Here is a 26,412-nt window from a genome sequence, read left to right as displayed (position 1 = left end):
ATGTACCAGGCTTTGATGACTCCCCATGGGAGGACTTACCCTTTCAAGGAGGGGATGGCAGATGGGGAGGGACAGGATGGGAGGGAGCAGGAGGAGAGCTGAGAGGGGGAATCTATGGTTGGTATGTAAAATGAATAAAATAATTTAAATAAACCCAACTAGACCATGGTCACCAATATATTCATAAGTATATAGATTTTATTATTGTTTAATGATATATTTACATATATGGGTTTTTGTCTGCATGTATGTCTGCCTACCAGAAGAGGGCATCGGAGCCTATGGGTCCACAGTTGTAGATGGTTGTGAGCCACCATGTGGGTGCTGGGGAATTGAACTCAGGTCCTCTGGAACAAAAGTTGGTAGATTAAATAGGACCAAGTTAATAAACATGTTTTTGTTTTATATTTTATAGGATTGTATAAAATAAAACAAAAATGAATGTGCAGCAGAGACCTTATGGCCCAGAAGGCCTAAGGTATTTACCATATGGCTCTTTATGAAAGTTACCAAGCCTCTGGAACATGAAAACTAGCCACTATGCAGAGAAAACAAACTGAATTATTAATAGTAAAATTAATGTTTTAAGGAATTACAATACAGAGGAGAGAAATGATTGCAGCAGACTTACTGGAAAAGATTGGAGAACATACAAAGAAAGGGGAAAATTACAAATCAATGTAAAAAACAGGTTCTGGAAAGTGGAGAGGTGGTGGGAAGAATCCATCAGTGAAATGGGGATGAGAATATCTGCCCTCTACCATGTCCTTTTTCTCACTCGGTTCCCACAGCTGAATCTAGGTGTTCAATACAGTGCACATAAAGGAAAGAAGGAAAGGAGGGTCACACCAAGACCATCCTTCAGAATTATCAGGACAGAAACCTAAATGCTTTGGGGGTGGGGGTGGAGCTGAGGGTGTGGCTTGATTGTCATGTGAGACTGTGTGTGTTCCTCTGCACTATATACAACATACAGCTTTCAGATTATCATGGATGAAATGGCTCCAAGACTTAACAGTCATTTGGAAGCCAGAGGACTAAAGCCAAAACCTTAGGGAAACCAGTTTCTAACCATACCAGGAAAAGAAATTGGTAAATGTGAGGATAGCAGACATTGAGAACACAGTCCTTCAAATGTGTGTCACTAGAAGTAACAGTACTGACGCCCTGATCAGAAACGCCAGCAATCTTCAAGGTGCTGTGCCCTACAGACCACTTGTAGCAATGGGAGAACCATGCCTGAAGCTACTGAGGCTGTTAGTAAGGCTCACTGTGAACTTAGGGACCCTACTGCCTGCCTCAGCCTCTCAGAGCTGGGATTGCAGGGTGACTCTCCTGGCCCCACTGTTCTCTTCTGAACCTAGGTGTTCTGCCTGAGGTCAGGCTGACACAGGTTATTCTTAAATATGTCAAAAGTTCTGCTTTTTCTCCTTAGTGTTGTCTGGGACACAAGATTGCCCTCAGTGTCCCACTGTCCTGGAAATGGAAGGTGAACTAAATTGTCAGCAAGTCCTGAAGAGATGGAAGCCTGAGAGCACCCAGGTGTCTTGAGAACAGTGGAGGACCCAGGACTCTTTCCTGACAGTCACTGTCCCATTCACAGGGGGCTCTTCTACTAGAAAATAACCAGAAATCACTTCTCTAGAAAGTACGCATCTCTTTACCAGTTTCTTTACCGATCACTCCCCCACCCCCAGTTTGGTAATATAGTTTTTTTGGGAAAAAAAGTATTTTAAGAACTTCAAGCTTATGCACCCCCGCCCCTTTGAGACAGCCCTGTCCTGGAACTCGCTTTGTAGACCAGGCTGGCCTCAAACTCAGAGATCCACCTGTCTCTGCCTCCCAAGTGCTGGGATTAAAGGCATGTGCCACCACCACCTGGCTGCACTTCTTATAGCTTTTAAGTAAAGAGTAAAGCATGGCTTTTATGATTTTTCAGAATCCCTGTATTACTTTCACAATAAACTTTCAGTGCCATTACATTTAAGGCACAAAATAATCTCAATGAGGTTTTTCCCACAGCTACTACATTGTGCCTTGCTCTTGTTCACTCTCCCCAGTGCCCCAGTCCACATCCAATAGCTCCCGTTCTCATCACACACACATTTGGTCTTTCCTATTACCGTTTCTTCCTCCCATTTAGTTCCTCTTCTACTTTCATGTCCTAAGCAGGTGCATGTATATATTTGGAACTAAAATTGGAATCCTGAAAGGAAACTGCTCTTTCTGACCTTTCTTCACTTACGATTCCAGTTCCATTGTGACAGGTACATTTTATTCATTCATCTGTTGGTGGACATATAGGCTGGTGTGGTACCTTAACTACTGTCAATAGTGCAGCAGTAAACATGGGTATGCAAACAATTTTGAGGTACGCTAACAGATTCCTTTGGATACTGTGGGGCGTTTACCCAACCACCCCCACAGTTCCCCAGAGTTTTCTTGAGTGCGAGCAGCAGGAAATATTAGATAGAAGGATTTATTGCGGAGAATATCGCGGAGAGAAACAGATAGAAAATAAAGGATAGCCTCGAGAGGGCCTGGAACCTATTCCAACGGGCCCCGACTGTCTCTGCCCCAGGGTTTTTATAGAGACGCCAAGGGGTGGAGCAAAAGACCTCCTCCCCCAGCACAGGCAAGTGCAGACCATCTCAGACACCTGCACTCAGGCCCGTGGTCTAATCATCCTCTATGTGGACCTGCTGGGTAAAGCCACGAGGAACCCGAGAACGGGCTCCCACAGGATACACATTCCTTTGGAAGGAAACACAGGAGACTGGATCATATAGTAGTGTGTTTTTTGTTGTTGTTTTGATGAACCTTTATACTGATTTCCACAGTGGCTTTAAGTGCCTTACTTTAAACAAACAGAAAATCCCTGACATTTTGGTATGGCCAACATAGTACATGGAATCACTTTAGACATTTAAGTTTATGCCACAAGTACAAAGATTCTGGAGGAGGACAGAATATAGACTGGATCTCTGTAGCTGGAGCTACTGGGAAGCAAACTCAGGTTCCCTGGAAGAGCAGCAAGCATTCTCAAGCACTAAACTATCTCCCCAGCCTTCCAAATCTTAACAATCATCTATATGAAACATACTTGCCTTCTCAATGCATGCAAACGTTACTTAAAGAATTACTGGAAAAAAATATATATATACATATATACATATATACATACATATATATATATATATATATATCTCCCCTCCCCCTGAATTCTGTAGCATTTTTGTGAAAAACAGTAAGTGCCCCCAGTAGCATTATAACTGCATTTTTCCCAGAGGAATAGCAGCCTGGGAAACTGACCTGCAGGTATTCCTGCCTTGGTCCCAGAGTCTAGACTGTTGAAGGTTGGCAGAAAACTTTAAATGAGAGTTTCTGAAATTAACAGTGCAATGTTAGTATTTTCAAACATTTAGCATTATCTCCTTTCGAAAACATTTTATTAATAATAATGAGACTGATTTTCTCATTGTAAGTTGTTTATTGTAAGATAATTTACAAACATCTTGCTGTCTTTGTAACTCAGTAGACCAAGTTTCTTCTGACAAAGAAAGCAATCAGTTAAAATCAGCTTGCTGTTTTCCTTTACCTGAAAAACAGTATAGAACAACCAGGAGTCAAACAGGATGCTTTCTGGAAAATAAAGAAGAACCACATACTTAAATAGGGTGCAAGGAACTGCATTTACATAGTAAGATGTAGGTGCTTCTCAAATTCTGGTCTATGGGACTGTGGGAATTAATGAGGGCAAACTGGTTTCATTCTCATTCCCACTCACAAGTAAATGACTCTTTCTCCAGAGGCTACACAAAACACAACAGAATGAACAGAGGAGACTCTCCTATAAACCAGACATTAGGAGTTCGAGACCATAAGGTTTGAGAACCACTGTTCTCACTAACCTACCTTTAATACTTACAATTCAAGGTCTCTATGTCTACAATTATTTCCTTATATCTACACTCTCTAGAGCACATTCAATGTAAAGTAACACTTTAAAAAGCTCACCAGTACCACCCACACTTAGCTCTGCCCCTATCCAGTATTGTCCAAACACACTCACTGGTTGGCTGTACTATGAATTAGCCTGCCCATCTAGCCTCTCTTAGAGAAGCAATTTCATCACTGCTATGTTGGCTTTGGTAATACCTGGCTAGTTTTCTTTGCTGAAGACTTAGGGGAAGAATGTGTGAATTTTACCTCTTATCTTCAGATGCAACTTGATTTTCATTAATCCCTGGTTATTATATTAGAAGAAAAAGAGCATAAAACAAGCAGGTTAAGAAGCAATCCATGCTAGTTAACTACAGACCACTTCTTTGCATGTTACTCTGAGCATCCAATGCAAATAGTTACACATAATCTTTAACACAACTCAATGATACAAGATGTCAGATTCCAATGTAGTCAGAGACAATAAAAAACTGTTCATATAAATAGGCAAGACTCTTAAAAACAGAAAAACAAAAACAGCAAAACAAAACAGAAACCAAATAGGCAAGACAACATGTAATTTTCTATCTCAAACACACATGAAAAACATTTTAAGCTGACAATGTAAGTAAGATTTATTCATGCTTTTCATTTTATCACTGAATAGCCAATGTTTGTATTAAAATTTGAACTACAATCTCTGATAGGTTACAGAGCATACAAATCCATTCATAAAAGTGATCCACTGTTGAGACTGTACAAGTAACTTTTTAAAGTAAGGGCTTAGATTATCTAGAAAGTAAAAATACATTTCCAATTGAGATTACTTTTTAAAATTCTCAGTTTAATGACCCAATTCCCATGTTCTCATTTTCCTAGTTTAAGTGAGGTTTCTCACATTTTTTTTTTGTTTGTTTTTTGGTTTTTCGAGACAGGGTTTCTCTGTGCAGCTTTGCGCCTTTCCTGGGACTCACTTGGTAGCCCAGGCTGGCCTTGAACTCACAGAGATCCGCCTGGCTCTGCCTCCCGAGTGCTGGGATTAAAGGCGTGCGCCACCACCGCCCGGCGGTTTCTCACATTTTAAGCAAGAAAAAAAGTCCTAGTCCTGTGCAGAATTTATATTCTCACAGTTCATATCTAATACCCCCTTTTCAGAAGCAAAGAACTCAGTGTTCTCTGGATCTCATACTGCTCTCAGACTTTGTGAAGTCAATTCTTTCCCTCAAGCCACGTCACACTCAACATTAAAAAATATGCCAGCTTAGGGGCTGGAGAGATGTCTCAACAGTTCTAGAGGACCTGGGTTCAATTCCCAGCACCCACATGGTAGCTCACAACTGTCTCCAAGATCTGACACCCTCACACAGACATACATGCAGGCAAAATACCAGTGTACATAAAATAAAAATAAATTATTAAAAAAATATGCTAGCTTAGCATTTGGCAAAAAGTTGTAATGATTTAATCCTAGTACTAGTCTCTATGTCATAGAAGACAAAATCTCAAGAGTCAAACAGAGTACTGTAACCATGTTTATAAACTGTACATCAAGATGCCATATTGTGTGATGGTAATAGGCAAGGATGACCAAGCTGGGAGATGGGTCAGTCCTAACAAAGCTATGTTCAGAAAAAAAAAAAAAAAACACTTTAGGAACAGGATGCTCAGGATGGCAAAGATGATGAAGTCAAGTTGCAACTTTTATCATATTCTATTGGCTCAATCAGTTTCAGAACACTGTCCCCTCAGAGGCTCAAGGAGGACAGAGACCAGTCAATTCCTAGTAAAATGGCGTAAGTGCAAAGACCAAGATGCTAAGAGATACCTCACTCAGACTATGAAGGATAGTCTTTTCAAAGAAAAAAATCCCTCTAGCCCAGTCAAGGAGGATAAACAAGTGTCAGATGAAGAATGAATGGAACAACAGAAGAGAAGAACCGAAGCCCAGGAAAACCCTAGGGTAGTTCCTTGGAGGTGAGAAACAGCATGATGTGTTTAAAGATCTGGAAAGACCGAGGGCTAAGATCCAAGCAAACAAGTAACTATTCAATATTATACTGGAAAGGGTGCTGATGGTCAGAAAATACAGGATCACATATAATAAACTAGACTATTTTTTGCAGATTGATTCTATGAAAAGCCAGCAAGGAAGTATTTTAGGCCTTGTGAGCCATATACTGTTTTTTAAAAAACTCTTTAAAAAAAAAAAAAAAAACATGGCCCTGGGCCACAGTTTTCTAGCTCCATAATTTTGCATTGTCTTCTTTAATACCTGTTTTCCTCTGTCAAGGTAGCGAATTCTCTAAAAATAAACACTGCCTCCACTACATCTTGAGAGTCTGGGAAGCCAAGCCTAGGATCCCAGCTACTAAGGGAATGGAGAGAGAAGGTAGCTTAAGCCTAGGAGTTTGAGACTAGCTTGGGCAACACAGTAAAACCCCATCTCCAGCAAACTCTTATAATTTGAGATGACAATAACTCGTAGTATGTGGGCAGGAAGAAAAGAAAAGATTAAAGAGGGATTTACAAGTTAAACTCAGAGACCTTAGTGAGCAATCAGGAGGAGGAGGTAAGACTCAGTGAGCCAAAGGCAATATACTACACACTTCATCTGTCATAACTGCCTTGTATCTGGCAGACTTGCACCAAGTTGATGTCCAGTTAATTTCTCAACAATCCAGAGACTTTTCTGGAGGAAAGCGTATGCTGTTTTATGGTACCAACGTAAAATATTTAATAATTTAAAATTCCAGTCACTCAGTAATTAATAGAATTATATAAAAATCAAACCTAAAACCAGTCTTGTAATTCAGAAAGTCTGGCTTATAAAAAATTCCAGAGACAGACTTTCCAAATTGATACGGAATTATTCATACCTTTGTTTCTAAAAGTCAAAGCTGCACACATACATATCTCTCAAGATAGGAAATGAAACTTGAATGTTTCAGCTCAAATAATCAAAATAAAACAGAGACTCCCTGTCCATCAAGATTTGATGAAAGGACACAAGATGCTGCAGCAACTCTTCCTGATTTTAGTAAACAGCAAACTCAAGCAACCAGAGGCTCACTAAACCACATGCAAAGATGAACCAAAGCCTTCCAAAGACACCCAGCTACATTACTTACAGAGCAGCAGCCCCAGAGATGATTTCAATCAACTCCTTTGTGATGACAGCTTGCCGAGTACGGTTGAACGTCAACGTCAATTTGTCAATCATCTCAGCTGTAAACAAAAGAAAAGGGGTAAACAGACAACTAACTAGAAAAGAGTAATTTCGGTTAAACTGAAGAGCTTCTGCTACACTTTGGATCACCAAACTGGCCTCTCTGGTCAGTAAGAATTTTATCAAGTTATTTTTACATTTCTCATAGGCTATTTTCAGTCCTTGCAAATCTACTACCTATCAAATAAGATGTACTCCCCAACAAGTGAACATACTCTGTTAACATTTTTGATGCTACCCTGAGCAATGTTCACCTCTCCTTTCAGCAGAGATGCAGTTGGGCTCTACGTGTTCCTGGGAGCTTTGTCTAATCCCATGGTTCTAGGTTTGGGCTAAGCAAATGTCCTCTAGCACTCTATCTTGGGCTTACAAGCGTTCTTGCTGGCGTTGTCCATAGCCGTCATCCTGGCACTCTGCTCACTAGTGGTGGACTCCTTCAGGGAGTAGTAGATGATGTTGGCCAGATTGTATTCTTGGTAATTCTGTAGCACATCAGTATCAATGTCATCATAAATGCTCATGCTCTCTGTTAAAATAAGCCAAGAGTTTCTTTGAAGAATATAGATGAAGACCTATTCATTAAAATTTTTTGTAATTATAGAAATCATCTTGAGTTGAATGAATCTGTTCTAATAGTTTTTTTCTATTTCCATAGCATATTATCAACCAAATGTGTCAACAAATATTTAGCACTGTACCCAGAAGGTTAACTTTAATATTAAGGACTTCATATTTAAAATAAGCACTAAATTTCATGTTATGGGGTTGGGGATTTAAGCTCAATGACAGAGTGCTTGCCTGGCAAATACAAGGCCCTTGGTTCATTCCTCAGCTATGGGGGTAGGGTGTTGAGTTTCATGGGTGTTGGTGGGGGTTGGGTTTCATGATTATAAAGCTCTTTGAATAGCAGCCAGCCAAATGTTTGTAGCACGCTATAAAAATGTTTTTATAATAAAAAAAAACCAAAAAAAAAATCAAAGACTAAATCTAAAAGCGTTATACAAATCTACCTTAACCATTAGTTATTCAAGAAATACGAATGTCAGTCTGATATAGTAAAAGGAAAGGCCTTTTTAATATGAAGACTGGAAAAGCTAGAAGCTGACATGAGTTTAGGATTCAATGTCAATATTCATTTCAAATTCATCCATGAGTGTTGAAAGAGTACTGTGTGTTACACTAAATCTCAGATCTATTTTGTGTATTATTGGGGGAAAAAACCCCACACAGGGTGTGATGACATACAGGAAGAAGAAGCAGGACTGTGTGTTTGGAGGCTAGTCTGGGTTATATAGCAAGACTCTGTGTCTAAAAGGTAAAGAAAGAACAATATACACAACCCCCAAAAACAAAGTAAACAAATATGAAACTCAATAGATGAAATGTAACAAATACAAGGAGGAAGAGTTATTTCTGAGACGTGTTACTGCATAAAGATGACTATCACACAGTAAGATGACAGAGTTCCATGTCATAAACTAGTTGTGAGCATTTTAAATCTGTCTTAGACATCTGACTGCACAGCAGTTGGTATTTGCCAACAGCATAAAGCCAACTTTTAGCAAGGCTTTTCAGTCACTGAAAACAGAAGCATGCTTAATGACATTTGTTCAATAAATCAAAGAATGGAGCTGGGGCTGTCTACAACGTAATTGAGGATTCCTAGAAGGCACTACTGGTGCTTTTGCCTTTCTTTCTTTTAAAGAGTTATTTATTTTTATTTGTGTGTACGAGTGTTTTGCACATGTGTATGTATGTGTGCTATGTGTGTGTCTTATGTCCACAAAGCCAGAAGAGGGCCAGAAGTGGAAAGAAAGACAGCTGTGAGCTGGCATGTGGATACTGGGAACCAAACCCACATCCTTTGCAAGAGCAGCAGGTGTTCTTAATCATGGAGCCATGCTTCCAGTCCCTGTCTGGTGCTTCCTAAAAACAGCCCAATCCAGGAGAGGTAGTGCACACTTCTAATCCTCGGTACTTGGGAGGCTGAGGCAGTTATATGAAAATCTGAGACCAGTCTGGGCTACAGATAGAGACTCCATTTCAGAAATCAACAGTAACTAAACAGCCCGATAAGCACTGGCTTCCCTTAGTGTCCAGACGTCTCCTGACCCCAACAGCTGCCGTGTGACAGCAGCTTACCAGCAGATGCAACGGTATTGAGAGAGAAGATAGGCTTCTCTTCTGTCTTGTAGGAGATAACAGACCTGGGAATGACAACAGGAGCACATGTAAGTAACCACATAATTCCTAAACCAAGCAGGCATTCAGTACGTGAACATGAAAGAGCTCTGAAGTCTAAATGTCTTACCTGAACCGATTAAAAATGATAGAGCCTTCATCAAATTCATATCCAGAATTTAACAATTCAAGGGCAATGACTGATGCATCTCCAAAAGTAGGGGGCTTTCGTCCCACATCTTTGAATGACACCAAAAACTGATCAGAGTGAGTCCTAGAGATCATATAAAATAGGTTAATGAGATACATGTGTTGAAAGAACATAGCAAAGAAGGTTATCACGGCTAGGTTTCTGTGGGGTGGGGGTGGTGGACTGCAAGTTAAGTTGTTCCATACAGCATGACTCCTCCTCTAAGGGCACCCACAAAGAACTAAGAACTACAAGTAAGGCCTCTCTACTTTATAATCTTTCTGTTCAGTCTTCACACATTATTGTTCACTTTCTAGCATTTCTAGGCTGTGACAACTCTGTGAGGATTCCTTCTTTAGCTTAACGCCAATAGACCTGGTAATTTTTATTGTATTCCACTTTAGGTATCAAGGAAGTGTATACACACGCTCACACACACACATACACACACATACACAATGTAAAAATTAACACACAGGATACATACACACTCCAATACATTATGAAACTTTTCTCTATCAAAAAGACTTCCATTCACTCATGTTTCCAGGGTTCTGAACATGACCACATATCTCATTTACCTATAAAGTATACCCTTGATTTTATCACCAATTCCAACAATCATAACTTCTTTCCCGGCTGCTGTGAGGTTCGCCACCTCATTCTTCATCAGCTTAGCCACTGAGGAATGAATAGCACCACAGAGCCCTCGATCTGAGGACACACCGATAAGGAGGTGTTTCTTCTTGTCCTCGGGTCCCTTTATATCAGCCTTCTCATAAAGAGCTAAAAAACAAAACAAAGAGTACTCAAATGAATTTGTAGCAAATGTAGTAATAATCTCTCATTTCAAGTTGTTGAAGTGAGTTGTTTTCAACTATGTACTTTTCTTAGGTGGGCCCCTAATGAGTATAATCAAGAATATTTGTGTACTTATTCCATTTACAACCAGGAAGGACACCACAAAGGTTTCTAAGGATCAACTGGTCGTCAGTTTTTAAAAAAATATTGACCAAAATGCCTAGATACAAACAAAAGGAAGATAGAACACAAAAGTAACTGCTTAACTGGACATCAGACTTTTATACAATGTAAATTCCCAGCACGCAGCTAAAAAAAAAGTAGCAAGTATTCACTTGTAATCCTGTAATCTGTACATCAAGCTCTTATTTTATAGAAACCGCTGAGAGTGAAGTTATGGGTGTGAATTTATTTTTGGCATTACTTTAAACCAACTTTCTTGGTCTGGTTTTCCAAGAAGCAGAGGCAAAGAAGAAATTAAGTGGGATTAAAACTACCCGGATTGGCGGGTAGCGGTGGTGCATGCCTTTAGTCCCAGTACTCGCGAGGCGGCGGCGGAGGCGGAGGCAAGCAGATTTCTGTGAGTTCGAGACCAGCCTGGTCTACAGAGTGAATTCCAGGATAAACAAGGCTACACAGAGAAACTCGTCTCAAAATAACAAACAAAAGATACCTGGACCTTACTAGATGAATTACCTGTGACAGAAAACAAGAAGTTGAGGGGCTCAAGGGCCATGAGACCAAGAGTGGCTTTCAATAGCTGGCTACTGCCAGGACTTCAGGCACATCTTCACAGCCACCATATTCACTCACCTTAAGAAAATCATTTCTGTTTTCATTTTAGAGCAGGAATCTCACACTTTTATACCTAAGTCCCAAGCTGAAAGAACACGAAACCCAAAATCCAGGGAGTTGGGGGAACACATACAACTCTTTTTTTGTTTTGTTTTGTTTAATTTTTTGTTTTTTCAAGACAGGGTTTCTCTGTGTAGCTTTGTGCCTTTCCTGGAACTCGCTTTGGAGACCAGGCTGGCCTTGAATTCACAGAGATCCGCCTGCCTCTGTCTCCCAGTGCTGGGATTAAAGGCGTGCGCCACCACCGCCCGGCCATACAACTCTTTTAGATATTATTTCATAGCATAAACTCCTGCCCCCAATTTTGAACATTTAAATTAATGTCCATTTACTGTCTGGCAGTCAGCACTTTTCAGCTTAAATGCCCCAGAAGCTGCTGGGAGCTTCTATCTTGACTGCTCCATCACAGACACTCTTGGGCATTTTCTCCTTCATTAAGTGAAGGATTTTGTGGTTACAGACAAGAGGGAAGGAGTCCTTATATTTACTCTTATTAGCAAAAAAGGTAACCAGTTAAGTGACTCCCCTTTTCATATAAATAAGCTAGAGATAGAAAAGAACTGCATTCTTTCTGAACATTAACTTGATTTGAATTTTTGATTGAGCAAACCAGTAAAGAAATGAAATGTTTAAAACTGTAGGGCAGCAGAGGTGCAGCTCAGTGCTGCTAGAGTATAGGGTGAGGCCCTGAGTTCAAGTCCCAGCAACCACATGGTGGCTCACAATCATCTACAACGAGATATGGTGCCCTCTTCTGGCATGCAAGCATACATGCAGGCAGAATATTGTATACATAATAAATAAATAAATCTTAAAAATAAAAAAGGAGCCATTTCATCTGAGGTCTGTGTTCTATCATTTTTTGTGTAAAATGTCCTTCAGCAGTATTAAGTGGATGTTTAAAAAACATATGGAAGAGCGTAAGAGAACTTATGACAAAAGCAACCCACATCTAATGCATACATGTGCTACTATATGTACACAGATAATGTTCTTTTTATTTTTGAAGTTAATGCTTCTTTTTCTCCATCTTTTTTTTTTAGTTCTCATTCCCTTATCTATTTAGCAAGGGTTAATTGTCCTAGGTGCTGGACTTGGAGGAATGATATTTCTATTCTAGCTCTCCTTCCTGTGAAGCAAGTGTGCACTGTCCAAGATGCTGGACCTGCAGAATGATGTTTCTAGTCTAGCAGGGAGTCAAAGAGGAAAACAAACAAGGACACAATGGGTCACGTCAGAATTCTTTAACCAAAAAAACCCAAGACGAGTAGAGGACTTAAGGAATGCACCCATGTAAAGATCAGAAATGTTGGTGAACATTTAGGACCCCAGTGCTAGGGTGCAGACAAATGGATGTATCCCTAGGGCTCACTGGCCAGCCAGACTAGCCAAAACTGTGAGTTCCAGGTTCAGTGCAAGAGCCTATCTCTTAATAAGGTAGAGATTTGACTGAGACCTACATCTACCCCTGGCTTTTACATATACACAGTACACACACATACATACAACAGTGGTGTGGGGAGAAGAAAGCCCTAGAAGCTAGCATAAACCTTGTCTGTACTATAATCTTGGTCCAGAATTCATGATAATGCTCCAATTCTTCAATCAACAACCAGTCATGAGAGTAAACATGGATCCTGAGCAGTCTCAAAGGAGTTAGATACAAGGTCATCAAGCAAGCTGTAACTGGATCTTGTTGGGTCTGTCTACCGACTGTCAAAACATCCCTTTATAGTTCTATGTCCTTGAGACTGGAGAAAGACTGCTCTTGCCACATCAACCACTGGCCCAGGCTGGAGAAGTGGCTCCTGCTGCTCTTACAGAGGACCTGAGTTGGGTTCAAGGACCCACTGCATCACAACCACCTACAACTCCAGCTCTACGGGATTCGATACCCTCTTCTGGTCTCTACTGGTACTTTTACACAGACACATAATTAAAAATTTTTTTGTTTGTTTTGTTTTGCAAGACAGGGTTTCTCTGTGTAGCTTTGGAGCCTTTCCTGGAACTCACTCTTTAGCCCAGGCTGGCCTCGAACTCACAGAGACGCACCTGCCTCTGCCTCCCAAGTGCTGGGATCAAAGGCATGTGCCGCCGCCGCCACCACCACCACCTGGCCATAATTAAAAATCTTAAAAGCAGAGAATTCCTCACACATATGCATTTATGCATTAATAAAACAAGGCCTGCATCATTAAGAGACCCGTTATGTATCAGTATCATTTACAGTGTGGTTCTGATATCCACATAGCGGGCTTTCCTAGATGATTATGAGAAGAAACCCCGGAAAGAAGGGTGTTTCTCTCTTGGAACGCCTCCTACCTTCAGGAGTTCTCCTCACTTTCCTTTAATAACTACCTTGGCTCTCACCTCCGGAATATGCCACCCACCTCAAAAATCCTTTAAAATTCACAACGTGGAAGTCACTGTTCTCTGCCCCAGGGGTGGCCTACTCCAGTCTCTGGAATGTGTGCTTTGCTAAATAAATACTTCTCTTCATCAAATTCTTTCCTTCAAGGTGAAGAAAAAGAACCCTATAACACCATGACAGGAGAAATGCAGTACAGGAAAGATGGCACGGGAACAAGATGGCTTGAGGAGACTCCGGAGCAGGCGGCTGGCGGGGGGTGGGGTTTTGGGGTGGGGGGGTGGGGTGTGTGTGTGAAGCAGGGTTAGAACCGTATAGACTTGCGGGTCATTGACAATTGCATTCTATCTGGAAAGGGATTTGCAGGAAGGGCAGAACAACATCATCCACAGAGAATTACTCCAGCCTTGGGGGAAAGACTAGAAGAGCACAGAAGCAAGGGCACCAGCTAGAGGGTGTACAGGACTGAGCAGCAGGCACAAATCTTAACCTACTATATGGCCTCCTTCACTTTCAAATTTGCAAACTTTTCCTAGTAAGTTAAGAATTCTGCTGGGCGGTGGTGCCACACGCCTTCAATCCCAGCACCCAGGAGACAGAGACAGGTAGATCTCTGTGAGTTTGAGGCCAACCTGATCTACAGAGTGAGATCCAGGACAGCCAGGGATGCGCAGAGAAACCCTGTCTTGCAAAACCAAAAAGAAGAAAAAAAAAAAAAAAACTTTGACATGAACTTCAGTAAAAAACAGGACATTGAAAAATTTGGATAATGTAATTACAGTTAGGATGGGAAATTTCCTACCTCTTTTGCTTAGCTCTAAGACAAATTAATGATCAAATCAGTATATAAAGTCATCGAAACACAAAATATAAGTTCTAACAATACCATGCTACTTTTCTCAGTAGGAAAAGAATTCAATAAGAGATTACATAAAGTTACAATCAAGTTGCCCTGTCTGTTTTCCCACCAGCTGTCCCACCCCACTGTCCTAAAACAGCACACAAGGTTATTAACAAGATGACACCATTTCCTAGTCTTTTGAATGGTAGTGCAATAATCCAGGAAAGGGTTTAGGCTGTTTAAGTTAACAGCCACAGATAGTGCTAATTCATAGGCGTTGTGGCAAAACAGAGGCTCTTGTACACTCATGCGAACCTGGGCAAGTCCCCAGACTCTGGTGTACAAAAATTACACATGCATATAAATGCACATACATGAAAACATGAATGCATGTAGAGTGCTCAGAACAGGCTTGGCACCATGTCAAGGACCCTAGAGTTTGGTTTCTGTTGATAAAATAGGGATTCTAAGCAACTTGGAGGACAGGTTCTATTTTATTTTACAATCCAGGTAACAGTTCATCACCTCAGGGAGCCAAGGCAAAGACCTGGAGGCCAGAACTGAAGTGGGAGCCTTGGAGGACTGTTGCTTGCTAGCCTTCTCCACTTATTTTATAGCGCTCAGGTCCTCCTGCCTGGGGATGGCACAGCCCACAGTGGGCGGGGCCTCTCTGCATCAATTAGCAGTCAAGAAGATGTCACACAAACATGCCCACATGCCAAGTCCAAGTCCCTCTTCCCAGGCACACCTAGGCTTTTGAAAGTGGACAAAACTACCCAGCACCAGATTCACTATGAGCACACCATCTCTGCCTGACAAACTCTTCCTAACTCACCCAAGGAGCCTATTCCATACACTCGAGCAGGCTTCAGCTCCCGCTCAGCCCGGGAATACTTTGCAGCTGCCACCATCTTCATAGACTTGGTAATCTTCTGGATGTTTTTGATGGACTTCAGTCTCCTGGTAACTAAAAAATTGAAGTGCCATGTCAGACAAAGGAGGCACAGTAGTTTCATCTGTGAATGCAGAGAGCAATCTTTCCAAAGTGCCAAGCTGAGTAATTAGCGCTTTAGCTCATGGAAAAGCAGCTGACGCTAAGCTAATCTAAATGCACAAACTAGTCCCAGTCAAGAATCGAGGCTGTGGTTACTCAGGATGTGGAAAAGAAGATCTCTCTCTCTCTCTCTCTCACACACACACACACACACACACACACATACCATTAAACTGGAAAAAATGGCCTCACTCACGTACTTACTTGATACCACTATTTTTAGTTGTTTTACTACGAACACACTGATGTAGTATAGACCTCCTAGCTCTACCATCATTATTCTGCAGGTGATGAAGACCGACACTCTTCTGTGTCATCTCACGTGGTCTTTCAACAAAAAATCCAATGCATGCAGTGTAAACTAATTTGTCAACTTTGAAAAGATCTAATAGGCTAACGAGTCGTGTGTGTGTGTGTGTGTGTGTGTGTGTGTGTGTGTGTGTGTGTGTGTATGTATAAAACATATATTTATTTTGTGAATACATGTGTGGGCATGTACCATAGTGTGTATATGGAGATTAGAGAACAACTTGCAGGAGTTGGTTCTCTTTCCATTGAAGTCCTTAAGCCCAGTGGCTAGAACCTTTATGTGCTAAGCCACGCTGCCTGCCCAACTGGTACATCTTAAAAATCAGTTCTATTTGACAAAATTTAGTTTGACTTAATTTGCATAGCGAGGAAAACAATATACTTACTATCTTTCAAAGTTGCCATGTTTCGAACTTGGGTCCTGAGGATAAAGATTTAAAAGATACTTCAGTTTTCTGTTCTAAAGTAGCTTTGCTACACAAGAATTGTTGGTTAATGCTTATTTGAATATACTATAAAATTATCAAATATAGGACTCTGAATTTGAATAGAAATGTTTACATATTTGCATTCTACTATTAATACCAAGCCCCAAAATAGCATTCATTAACACTAGATTTCCACTTCCACACCTCTGTTTACTTGATTTCTGGAGCAATAGTCTTTCCCATTGTTGTCTAATTACATTTGAAACTCAGCATTGAAACGAAACCCGACTCCCACAGTGCAATTTAAAAATAATACTCAAGCTGAGCTGGGCACAGTAACACACACCTTAATTCTACCACTTGGAAGGCAGAGGCAGGTGGATCTCTGTGATTTTGAGGCCAGCCTGGTCTACACAGTACACCAGGACAGGCAGAACTATATAGTGAGACCCTGTTTTAAAAATAAAAAACAAACACAACAAAACCAACAACAACAAAAATAATACTCAAGCCTATTACTGGTGTGACCACAAGTATGTTAGTACATTTATTTCAATTTATTTAACTTTTTCATTTCAATAAACATTTTCTAAACAAGAACATTATCTCAGGGAAGATTCACAAAAACTCAATTTACAGAAAATGTAATCAAATATTTGTCAAGTCTTTAAAATTAGAGTGCTAAAACACAAAAGCAAAAATGATTAGATTTAAAGGAAATGTTAGAGAAAATAGACCTCTACCCTAGGAGAAAGGTTATTAAATACCACTCCTAAACTTTGGATTCACACAAGCTACTGAACTAAAAAAATGACCAATCAGGAAGTCTGTGGAGAGAGGACCCAAGGAGGGCAACTTCAGAATACAGTTCTGAAGGACAACGTCTTGTTTAGGGAAGAGGCTGTGTTGAAATATTCAATGTCTAATGTCTTTAATATTTTTTTCTTATAGAGGGGGCCTAGGAGTTTTATATATACATATGTGCATGCACGCGCGCGCGCGCACACACACACACACCATGAAAGAGCAGGAGAGGAAGTAAACAATGACAAAGATGAGATGTATGAACATGTCCCCAACTAAAACCATTTCTAAAAAACCCGATAACGAGCTTAAAAAGTGGGCTCCATGCCCTCAGCGATCTGACAGCTGCAACTTTGGCTGTTCCTCTCACCTGCTTGTCCATGTTGACAGTTTAGACCACTCACAATAAAGCTTTCTTTCTTTTAAGTTAGATATTAGAAAAAACAGGACAGCTTTTGTTCCTATGGGAGTGGGCAGAGACCCACAAAGCAAAGCTATAACTACATGACCCCACCCCAACCTGTATATGGTAGACTTCATTCCAAAGTTTAATTTTAAGAGCTTTCATTAGCATATATTAATTATAGGCAATTCATACATTTCATTGACATTTACATACATGTGTGTAATCTATTTTGATCACATTCAGCCCCATTATCCTCTCTTGTTCCTCTTTCCCACTCCCTCTTCCTTCCCATCCAGCCTTCCTTCTACTCCACGTCTTTTTGCCCCACCCCTTATTTTGGGTGAACCAGTGAGTTTAGTTAGGCTTCCTTACAGGAGTAGGAGTACAGGACTATTTACAAGGGCAAGGGCAACCTACCCTTGCCTGCCCCACTGAAAAAAATGCCTCTTCCTCCCTCAGCAACCCTCAACTGCCCATAGATCCAAAGGAAGGGGCAGGGCCTGTGAGGCCCCTCCCCATCATTAACTGTTAACTGCCACTAAAGTGTCCCTCACAGAGGGACACTGACTCACAGCTGTGCCTAAAAGAGGGCCACAGCCACGTCATGGTTACAAGACTGAGTTCTACAACACTCCACTCCACCTGATGGCTCTTACATATTTTTTATGTGGGGATGTTCTCTGAGCCTTGGAGGGAGTGATACAGATGTGCCTTTAGGACTGAGCGTTAACAGTCAAGTCCTCTCAGCACTCTCACCAGCTCTGAGTCTCCACTGACCACTGCTGGCAGCAGCACTAATCTATGGGCATCAACCTAAGTATTTAGGAGGCGGTTTGGCAGGCACACGATATCCATTTAGCAAGACAGCAGCAGTAGCAGCTCTTCTACTGGAGCTGATGACTTCCACAGCAACAGCTTCTGACCAGATCTCACAGTACCAGAGGTGAGTCCTCTGTGGTAGAGTAAGCCTCAAATACAATCGGGAAGTAGATGGTTAAGGAAAAGATGTTTCTAAGCCCACAAACTAGGTTCCAGATGGCAATCCCCAGCATGTAACGAGGACATGATGGACTCTGGCATGGGTGCAGGCAAAGCAGATAGAAGATGAGATGTGAGCACATTCTTACAGAAAAGGGAAGCTGGAAGGTGGACCCCAGAGTCTCTACAGAAGGATCTAAGTGGACTGATGATCCTAACCAATGCTGAGAAACAGGTTAAGCTCCCTGGAAGAACTGACTTTTGAGGGAGATATAGTTAGAGAAACTAGAGACTAGCTGGAAATGTCTAGTGGAAAACAAGAGACATTTTGAGAGTTTAGACATAAGTCTGAAAACCATCAGTAGAGACAATAGTTGATTCTAAATACAAAAACCAACCAAAACTACCCAAAGCAAAGCAGAGCCAATAATGGCAAGGAAAGTAGAGGCAGAGGAAAACTTTCTAATTCTAAAAAGAAAGTAGTAACCTAAAACTAGCTAAATGCACCGTAAAAAATAAAAACAAGGGGCTGGAGAGATGGCTCAGCAGTTGAGAGCATATACTGCTCTTCCAGGGGACCCAGGTTCAATTCCCTGCACCCACATGGCAGCTCACAACTGTAACTCTAGTTCCAGAGGACCCAACGCCCTCACAGAGACATACATGCAGGCAAAAGAAATGCATGTAAAATAAAAATTAAAAAATAAGAAATAAAAATATAGAAACTAACACCTTTCACGAACACAGGCACAACGTATTTCAAAAGACTCTACACCATAACTAGAAGGGCTTATTTCAGTTGTGTAATACTCGTTTACTGTTTAAAAACAAGAGAGGCCCTTCATACCAACAGAGTAAAGAAGAAAAACCATAGCAATCAACAGATGCAGAAGCATCACACAGAATCTCACACCAATTCACAACAAAGCCTCAGAAAACCAGGGCAGACAATGTCCTTAAGCAAAAACTAGGACTTTGTGGTGAGAAACTAGAAGCTTCCCTCTCAAACCTGGGAATGACCCAAGTCGTTCCTCTAACCCTGTCACTTATCATACAGGAAGTCAGCTAATGCAGGAAGTTAAGAAAAGAAAAACTCATCTCCATAGAAGACACAATTGTCTACGTAGAAGTCCCCAAATAATCTGACGCGGAAAAAAAACCCTTTGTGGCTGGAGACAGATGGCTCAGTGGGTAAGAGCAACTGCTGTGTAAGAATAAGGACCTAACCTCAAGTGGAAAAGCCCAGGAGGCTTCAACCCTACACAAAGAACCACAGGCAACTTAAAAAAAGCTGGGAGCAGGAAAGGTGACCCTTCACAGGGAAGAGCACACCAACTGGTTGTCCAGTGCCAAAACATCAGCCCTGAAAACATATACAAATACATACATGCATACAATAACAACAAAAGAATGAGGACCTGAATTTGTACCCCTAGAACCTATATAAAAGGGCAGGGGTTGCTGCCTGCATGGAGGGAGGGGTTACAGCAGGATCACTGCCAGCGCAGCTCCACGGTCACTGAAAGAACCTGCTTTAAGACAATTGAACACCCGATGTCCTCCTCTGGCCTCTATAAACACGAACATGTGTACTCCCAGCTCCAACACACAATGAGCACATAGCACACACGCACATTCTCACTCTAGAAGTAATACGTAATTTTAGCAAGGTTGCAGGACAGGTAGTTAGTGTACATAAAAGCTAACAGCTTTTGTATATATCCTCAGCAATCACAGGGGTTGGTTTCAGGACCCTTTTTAGATATCCAAACCCTTGGTATTCAACTCCCTTACATGAAATGGAATAATATGCTCATCTTTAGATGGAAAGCCACAAAGACTTGGCTAATCACACCAGCACAAACAGTTGGGGTACAAAGTTAAGAAGACTATAAAATAGTCAAAACAATAAATTTTATGTGTATTTTACAATAAAAAAGCACCAAAAATGGAAGTAGGTATGCATATAAGGTCTGCATTATGGGGAAACTCATAATATTGAGGAAAGAAATTAAAATGTTAAATAAATGAAGACTCACAGCTACGAAAACAACACTGCCAAAAATCAATTCTCCTCGGCTTGGTGTATAAATCCTACATGAACCCAACCACAACCTTAGCAAGCTACTGTAGACATGAATAAACCAATATAAAGTTTCTATGGGGACACAAATGATCTAGGGTGGTCAAACAATACTGAAGAAGAAAAGAGCTGAAGATCTGACTTGAGACCTCTATGAAGTTACAGCAGTTAACGTTGGTTGAATAGACACAGAGCGGGGCAATTAGATGATCCTGCTTCTATATCAAAGTGATCAGAGAACTAAGTAGAAAAGGCAAAATCATAAAACTTCTGGGAGATTAAAAACCAGGGCAGAAAAAAACATAAGTTGGAGTTTATAAAATTGAAAATTTGCAAACTTGGGCTGGAGAGATGGCTCAGAGGTTAAGAGCACTGGCTGGTCTCCCAAAGGTCCTGAGTTCAATTCTCAGCAACCACATAGTGGGTGGCTCAACCATCTATAATGAGATCTGGTGCCCTCTTCTGGTATGCAGGCGTATATGCAGGCAGAACATTGTATACATAATAAACAAATAAATAAAATCTTAAAAGAAAATTTGCAAACTTATCTCCAGATAAAAGACATATATACAAAATATAAACCTCTTTAAAATTCTTTTAATGCTTATTTTTAGGTGTATGAGAGTTTTATCTGCATGTATATCTGTGCATCATGTTTCTGCAGTGTCTTCAGAAGCTAAAAGAGAACTTCAGATCCTCTAGGACTGGAGTTACAGATAGCTGTGAGCCATCATGTAGGTGGAGATTGAACCCGGATCCGTGGGAGGAGCAGCCAGTGCTCTTAACGTCTGAGCCATCTCTCCAGCCCTTAAACCTCTTTAAAAATAAAACAAAAAACATTTTTGTATGTATGCCACCTAAGTGACAAGGTACACAAGTCAATGTCAAGAGGACAACTTATGAAGAGCAGGATCTTGCCTACCACAAGGGTTCTGGGGATCAAACGCAGGTCATCAAACTTGGTGGCAAGTGCCTTTACCCCTGAGCCATCATGATGGCTCTAAAATATGTGAAAACATAAAAAAAAAAACCCCACAAAATAAGTGAACCTTAACGGAATTAGACTCTAGAAACAATGTATCAAAAGTAATGTAAGCACAGGGAAAATGGTCCAGAGTAGGTAGGGATATGAACTCTCCATAGTAAATGCTCAACATCACACAAATCTAAAACTGCGCCGGGCGCACGCCTTTAATCCCAGCACTCGGGAGGCAGAGCCAGGCGGATTTCTGTGAGTTCGAGGCCAGCCTGGTCTACAAAGCCAGTTCCAGAAAAGGCGCAAAGCTACACAGAGAAACCCTGTCTCGGAAAAACAAAAAAAAACAAAAACAGAAAAACAAATCTAAAACTGCAAAGGAAAAGTGTGCTTTTCTTTTAATTATAATTTTCAAATGTGTAGGTTACAGAATGATGCATGCTTTGCTTATTAGGCATTTATATGTGTAAAAATAGTATAGAAGGTCATAACTAAGAGTTGTTTTAAAGAGTCAATCTCTTGACTTTTAAATTGGGGGATGCAGCTCTGTAGTACATCATTTACCTGTCATGATCAAGGCCCTGGAATCAGTCCCTGGCACTAGGAAAAAACTAAAACCCAAACCACAAAAAAATCTTGACTTACATAGCTTAATACTGGTACTACCCAGTCATTGAAAAAGAAAATAAATAAAAGACTTACAGAAAATATTAGGTTTGGTTGAGGAAAAAAAAAAAAAGAGAGAGAGAAAGAGAAAAGATTGAGGCCAGAAGACATGACAAACTATTTTGGCACACAGATTATTGGACATAGAGACCGTAGTATTAATCCCTACTAGAAATGTCACAGCAAAGGTAACCAGTTTGAGCTGGCTTTTCCCCTCTTTTTTCTCTCGATGATGTTACCAAATGCTCTAGATTTACAGTTAGGAAAGTGTGATTTTAGGCACATGCTTTAATTGAACTGACATGCGCTCCTCATAATGGAGTATTGCATGGAACAATTCTGAATTGCACACTGTATCGGAACCAGCACAATGTTTTTGTTTTGATATTCCAGGCCGGTGGTATGGAGAGGAAATGTCTTCTAACAGGGCACACACTGTCACTTCATAAGCTTTGAAATGCTCTCATAGTTTGCCTTCATTTAACTCAAGATGGCTGTCTATACAACAACTTTTTTTAAGATCAATTTGATCACTTGTGGTGATATTGTGTTCCCCAATATACTGTGCATCTTAATAAACTTATCTGGGGTCAGAGAACAGAACAGCCAGTAGATAGAGGCCAGAAAATGGTGGCGCACACACCTTTAATCCTAGCATTCTGGAAGCAGAGATCCATCCGGATCTCTGTGAGTTCAAAGCCACACTGGAAACAGCCAGGCATGGTGACACATGCCTTTAATCCCAGGAAGTGATGGCAGGAAGCAGCAAAGTATATAAGGTGTGAGAACCAGGAACTAGACTCTGGTTAAGCTTTTAGGCTTTTGAGCAGCAGTTCAGCTGAGATTCATTCAGATGAGGACACAGAGGCTTCCAGTTTGAGGAAACGATATTAGCTGAGGAATTGGTGAGGTTAGCTGTGGCTGGCTCTGTTTCTCTGATCTTTTAGCGTTCACCCCAACACCTGGCTCCGGGTTTGTTTTTATTAGTAAGACCCTTTAAGATTTACACTACAATGGCTGAACAGCCATGAGGTGCTTGAAGATTTAAAAGGTATTATGGGAAAAACTATAAATGTGGAGTATGGAGTCTCACGGGTAGAAGCTTAAGGACAACTTTTGGGGTTGGCTCTCCAACTGTGGGTCCAGGGAGCTGGATTCAGAATGTCAAGCTTGTACCTCTTGGGTCATCTTCCCATCTCCATTTCTTGCACCTTAAGTGACAGCTTGATCTACTGAATCTCACAGTGAGAAGAGTTTGCACTGAGAGGATAAAGTCTTGGTCACTGCATCATGTCCCGACTCATCCTCTGGAGGTTATTACAGAGACTTGGCAATACCAAACACAATGGATGCACAATCAAGGGGACTGTGGGTAAAGTGCAGTATCTTCTTCCAGAGTACAGTGTCATTTTCAGACTTCAAGTCAGTACGGGAGAGAGGCAGGAGTGATGCCTATACAAGAATTAGCAGTTTGGAAGGGTTTTAAGGAGCGTGTGATGCTGTTAGTATAGAAACGAAGGAAATGTACTTAGCATTAACTAACTCTCAAGAAAAAGTTTGAAGTTAATCAAATTCTGACTCTGTACTCCACAATGACCTCACAACACTTCTTTAACCCCTACTGTTTCCTCTTTTAACAGACAGAATAGCCTTTTTATACGTTGTATGTACAAACAGTGTTTATAAACCCGTTTTCATGGTTTCAATTGATGTATCTGATCCAAACCAGCAGTTCCTCCACTGGACACTTCTTTAGTCCTACACTAAACTAGCACTGTCTCTGTGTCAAAGAGGAGGAACCAGTGAGACAGACACTAGGAAATTTGCCCAAGGCCATACACAGCTATGCAAAGTGACAGTGTCAGGATTCAGACCCAATTCCAGAGCCCACCTCTGTTGCCTCCCAGTTTACATTTACCAGTAGATATGTGCAGATTACCCCAGATGAAATCTGCCTTCCCACTCTTCATTTATGGCCACTAGTACCCATTATAAACCGGTTCTATTTTATGGATTGTTGAACACTAAGAAAACAAAAAAATTTTTTTCCCTCAAAGTTGAAGCTGGGAAGTAAACTCAGGAACCCCCTTTCTCTAATCCTCCCTGAAAATGTAACAGACTGCGGTTTCTGAAGTTTCCCACAATCAACAGAACCAAGAAAAAGCAGCTTCTCCCCGGTTCTGTGAAGGTAAAGGCAGTCTCCCCTTTCATTTAACTCTGCAGAATATGAAACCTTAAGACTTTAAAAAAAAAAATTTATGTATATGAGTATTTTTGTCTGCATGTATGTATGTGTACTGCATGCATGGCTGGTGCCTGTGGAGGTCTGAAGAGGGTGTTCGATGCCCTGGAGCTGGAGCTATGGATGATATATGTGGATGCTGGAAACTGAACCCAGGAGCCCAGCCCCTGAAACCTTAACATCTTAATTTCTGAATTCAAAAAGGCAACTAAAATGGGGGGAAACAAGGCCTAGTGATGGAAAAGACACCAGGCACCAAGAAAAACGAAATATTCGAAAAGAAAGGAATATGCATTCCGTATAACACAGATGTTCCCTGACTCTCCAGTCTATCCATTTAAAACCAACATTCCATAGAGGTTAAACTTGGCTTTCACTTGCTCATTAGTTCCAGCTGAGATTCCCAGCACTCGTCACCTCAGACCAAGAGCTGATGTAAAAGCAAAACTTTACCGAAGTATCTTCAAATGCTCTCACCTGTGTTTCATAGTTATGTCTGAGAGTTTTATGTAAAACATTTACCTTGCATTAACTTCAGGTTCTAAAACTATGGACCCAATAAAGGCACAGCAAATGCCAAGGATGGAAACGGATGATTGCTGAGCACCACTGGATGCTAAGAACTTTCCCAGGAAGCTCACAGACCCTTCACATTTTAACACCTGTGTGGTGCCAACTGGTGCAGGGCAGGCACTCCACAAATGCCCAGGGGCAGACTGGCACAACCCAGAGTTTGACTGCTGTGACTTCTTCCAAGGTTAATATACCAACATTCTTTATGTACATAGTTCACATCATATTTACTTAATTTCCTCAGTACTTTGCAGCCTTGGCATAAGGCTGTAAACTCTTTGCTTAATGAAAAGACTATTTCAATTAATGCTTGGTAGTTCCATAAACTAGGTCATAAAAACCTAGTTTAGCTCTGGAGCACCCTAACAATCCTCCATACTGTAAAACCAAGGAATCGCTAGTTAATAATCCCCTCGTACCAATTCTTCCAGACGTCTAGCTTCAAAGCAATCCATGTTATCATACAGTGTCATCCATAAACCACATTTTATCCGTCCATCCCTAGGCATTCTAATATGCTCCCCCCACTCCGAGAATTAATGTTTAAAGTCGTCAAACCTTACGGTATCTATTCCTTTAATGCAGCATGGAAGTTAACAAATGTCATTAAAGTCCGTATGTGGCCTCCTCTTCCTACCGAGGGACCTTGGGACAGTTTTATGACCTTGCAGGGATACTACTTTAGGGTGTGCTGACAATGCTAGATGTCTTTCCCATCCTCATCCACAGATTTTTAAAGTCCCTTCAGCACCAGGGCGACCAGCAAGTTCAGGAGGGGGCTAAGTTGATTGCCTTAGTTTCTCCAGTACCTAGTAAAGAGCCCGATACACAGTGGATGTCTAACCAAAGAGCTCAAGCAAACGATCACATCCCGCCGCTCAACAGTGCAATGTTTCACAGAGCGTTAAAGAAAAAAAATACACAATTTAACTTTCCCTATGCCTTTTCTCCGGTCTCCCCTTCACCCTGAGGACCTTTCTAAAGACTTTGCAAGACATGGACCGGGACACGTAGCGGAAGTACAGAGCTGACAAAAACCCAGCTCCAGATTGGCTCCAACGCTCAATCCGACTCCCGTCCTGGTCCTGAGGTCCCGGATGGCCGTAACTGCCTCGGGGGACCAGGCCGTGACCTTCCCGCCTTGCAGACGTTCCCATGGCCTGAGCGTCCGGGACGTGCAGGAGCCCGGACCTTTCTCGGCCTAGGGCGAGCATGCAGCCCGATCCCTCCTGCCTGGCAGCAGCCAGAGCCACACACCCCTCCTGATCTAGTCATACCATTGCGGCTGCACGGCGCAGGCCGACAGACCGGCAACACTCGCCCGCGAGAACATGGTGGAACCTTGAAGGTCGGGCAGACGGGGCTCACTGCGCGTGCGCGGAGAGCTCCCGACGCAACCGCCCTCTTCTCCTGCGTCTTCAGTCTCGCTAAGTCTCGTGAGCTCTGAAGCCGCCAGTTCCCTGGCCCCACCCATTTCCTGCTGTCAGTT

At 41.5% G+C, this 26,412-nt stretch overlaps 1 protein-coding gene across 3 annotated transcripts; it reads right to left on the bottom strand.

Annotated features, from left to right (window-relative positions):
- Nucleotides 1-3,470: 3,470 nt before the first annotated feature.
- Nucleotides 3,471-26,343, bottom strand: LOC131911453 (ATP synthase subunit gamma, mitochondrial). Of its 3 annotated transcripts, none has more exons than XM_059263512.1 (10): nt 26,201-26,342; nt 16,154-16,188; nt 15,240-15,371; nt 10,121-10,325; nt 9,480-9,623; nt 9,311-9,375; nt 7,539-7,694; nt 7,071-7,167; nt 4,210-4,246; nt 3,471-3,598 (listed from the first exon to the last, which is right to left on the bottom strand). In XM_059263512.1, exons 1-9 carry the CDS (start codon nt 26,254-26,256, stop codon nt 4,240-4,242), a joined length of 897 nt encoding a protein of 298 aa, XP_059119495.1. In that variant the 5' UTR covers nt 26,257-26,342; the 3' UTR covers nt 3,471-3,598; nt 4,210-4,239. The 3 variants fall into 3 exon arrangements, with proteins under 3 accessions (XP_059119495.1, XP_059119497.1, XP_059119496.1); XM_059263514.1 differs by lacking the exon at nt 26,201-26,342 and adding an exon at nt 25,733-26,007; XM_059263513.1 differs by lacking the exons at nt 3,471-3,598; nt 4,210-4,246 and having other exon boundaries at nt 7,067-7,167; nt 26,201-26,343.
- Between the last annotated feature and the right edge of the window lie 69 nt (nt 26,344-26,412).

The sequence above is a fragment of the Peromyscus eremicus genome, chromosome 5, assembly GCF_949786415.1.
Source record: "Peromyscus eremicus chromosome 5, PerEre_H2_v1, whole genome shotgun sequence".
Classification (NCBI taxonomy): Eukaryota; Metazoa; Chordata; class Mammalia; order Rodentia; family Cricetidae; genus Peromyscus; species Peromyscus eremicus.
This window is presented reverse-complemented; position numbering and strand designations above follow the sequence as displayed.

Coding starts and splice junctions, on each gene's coding strand:
- LOC131911453 (XM_059263512.1), bottom strand. CDS start 26,256: ATGTTCTCGCGGGCGAGTGTTGCCGGTCTGTCGGCCTGCGCCGTGCAG. Junction 10,326..15,239: donor GTATGGAATAGGCTCCTTGG/GTGAGTTAGGAA, acceptor TTTGTTTTTTAG/CTCTTTATGAGAAGGCTGAT. Junction 7,695..9,310: donor CAATACCGTTGCATCTGCTG/GTAAGCTGCTGT, acceptor TTATTTTAACAG/AGAGCATGAGCATTTATGAT.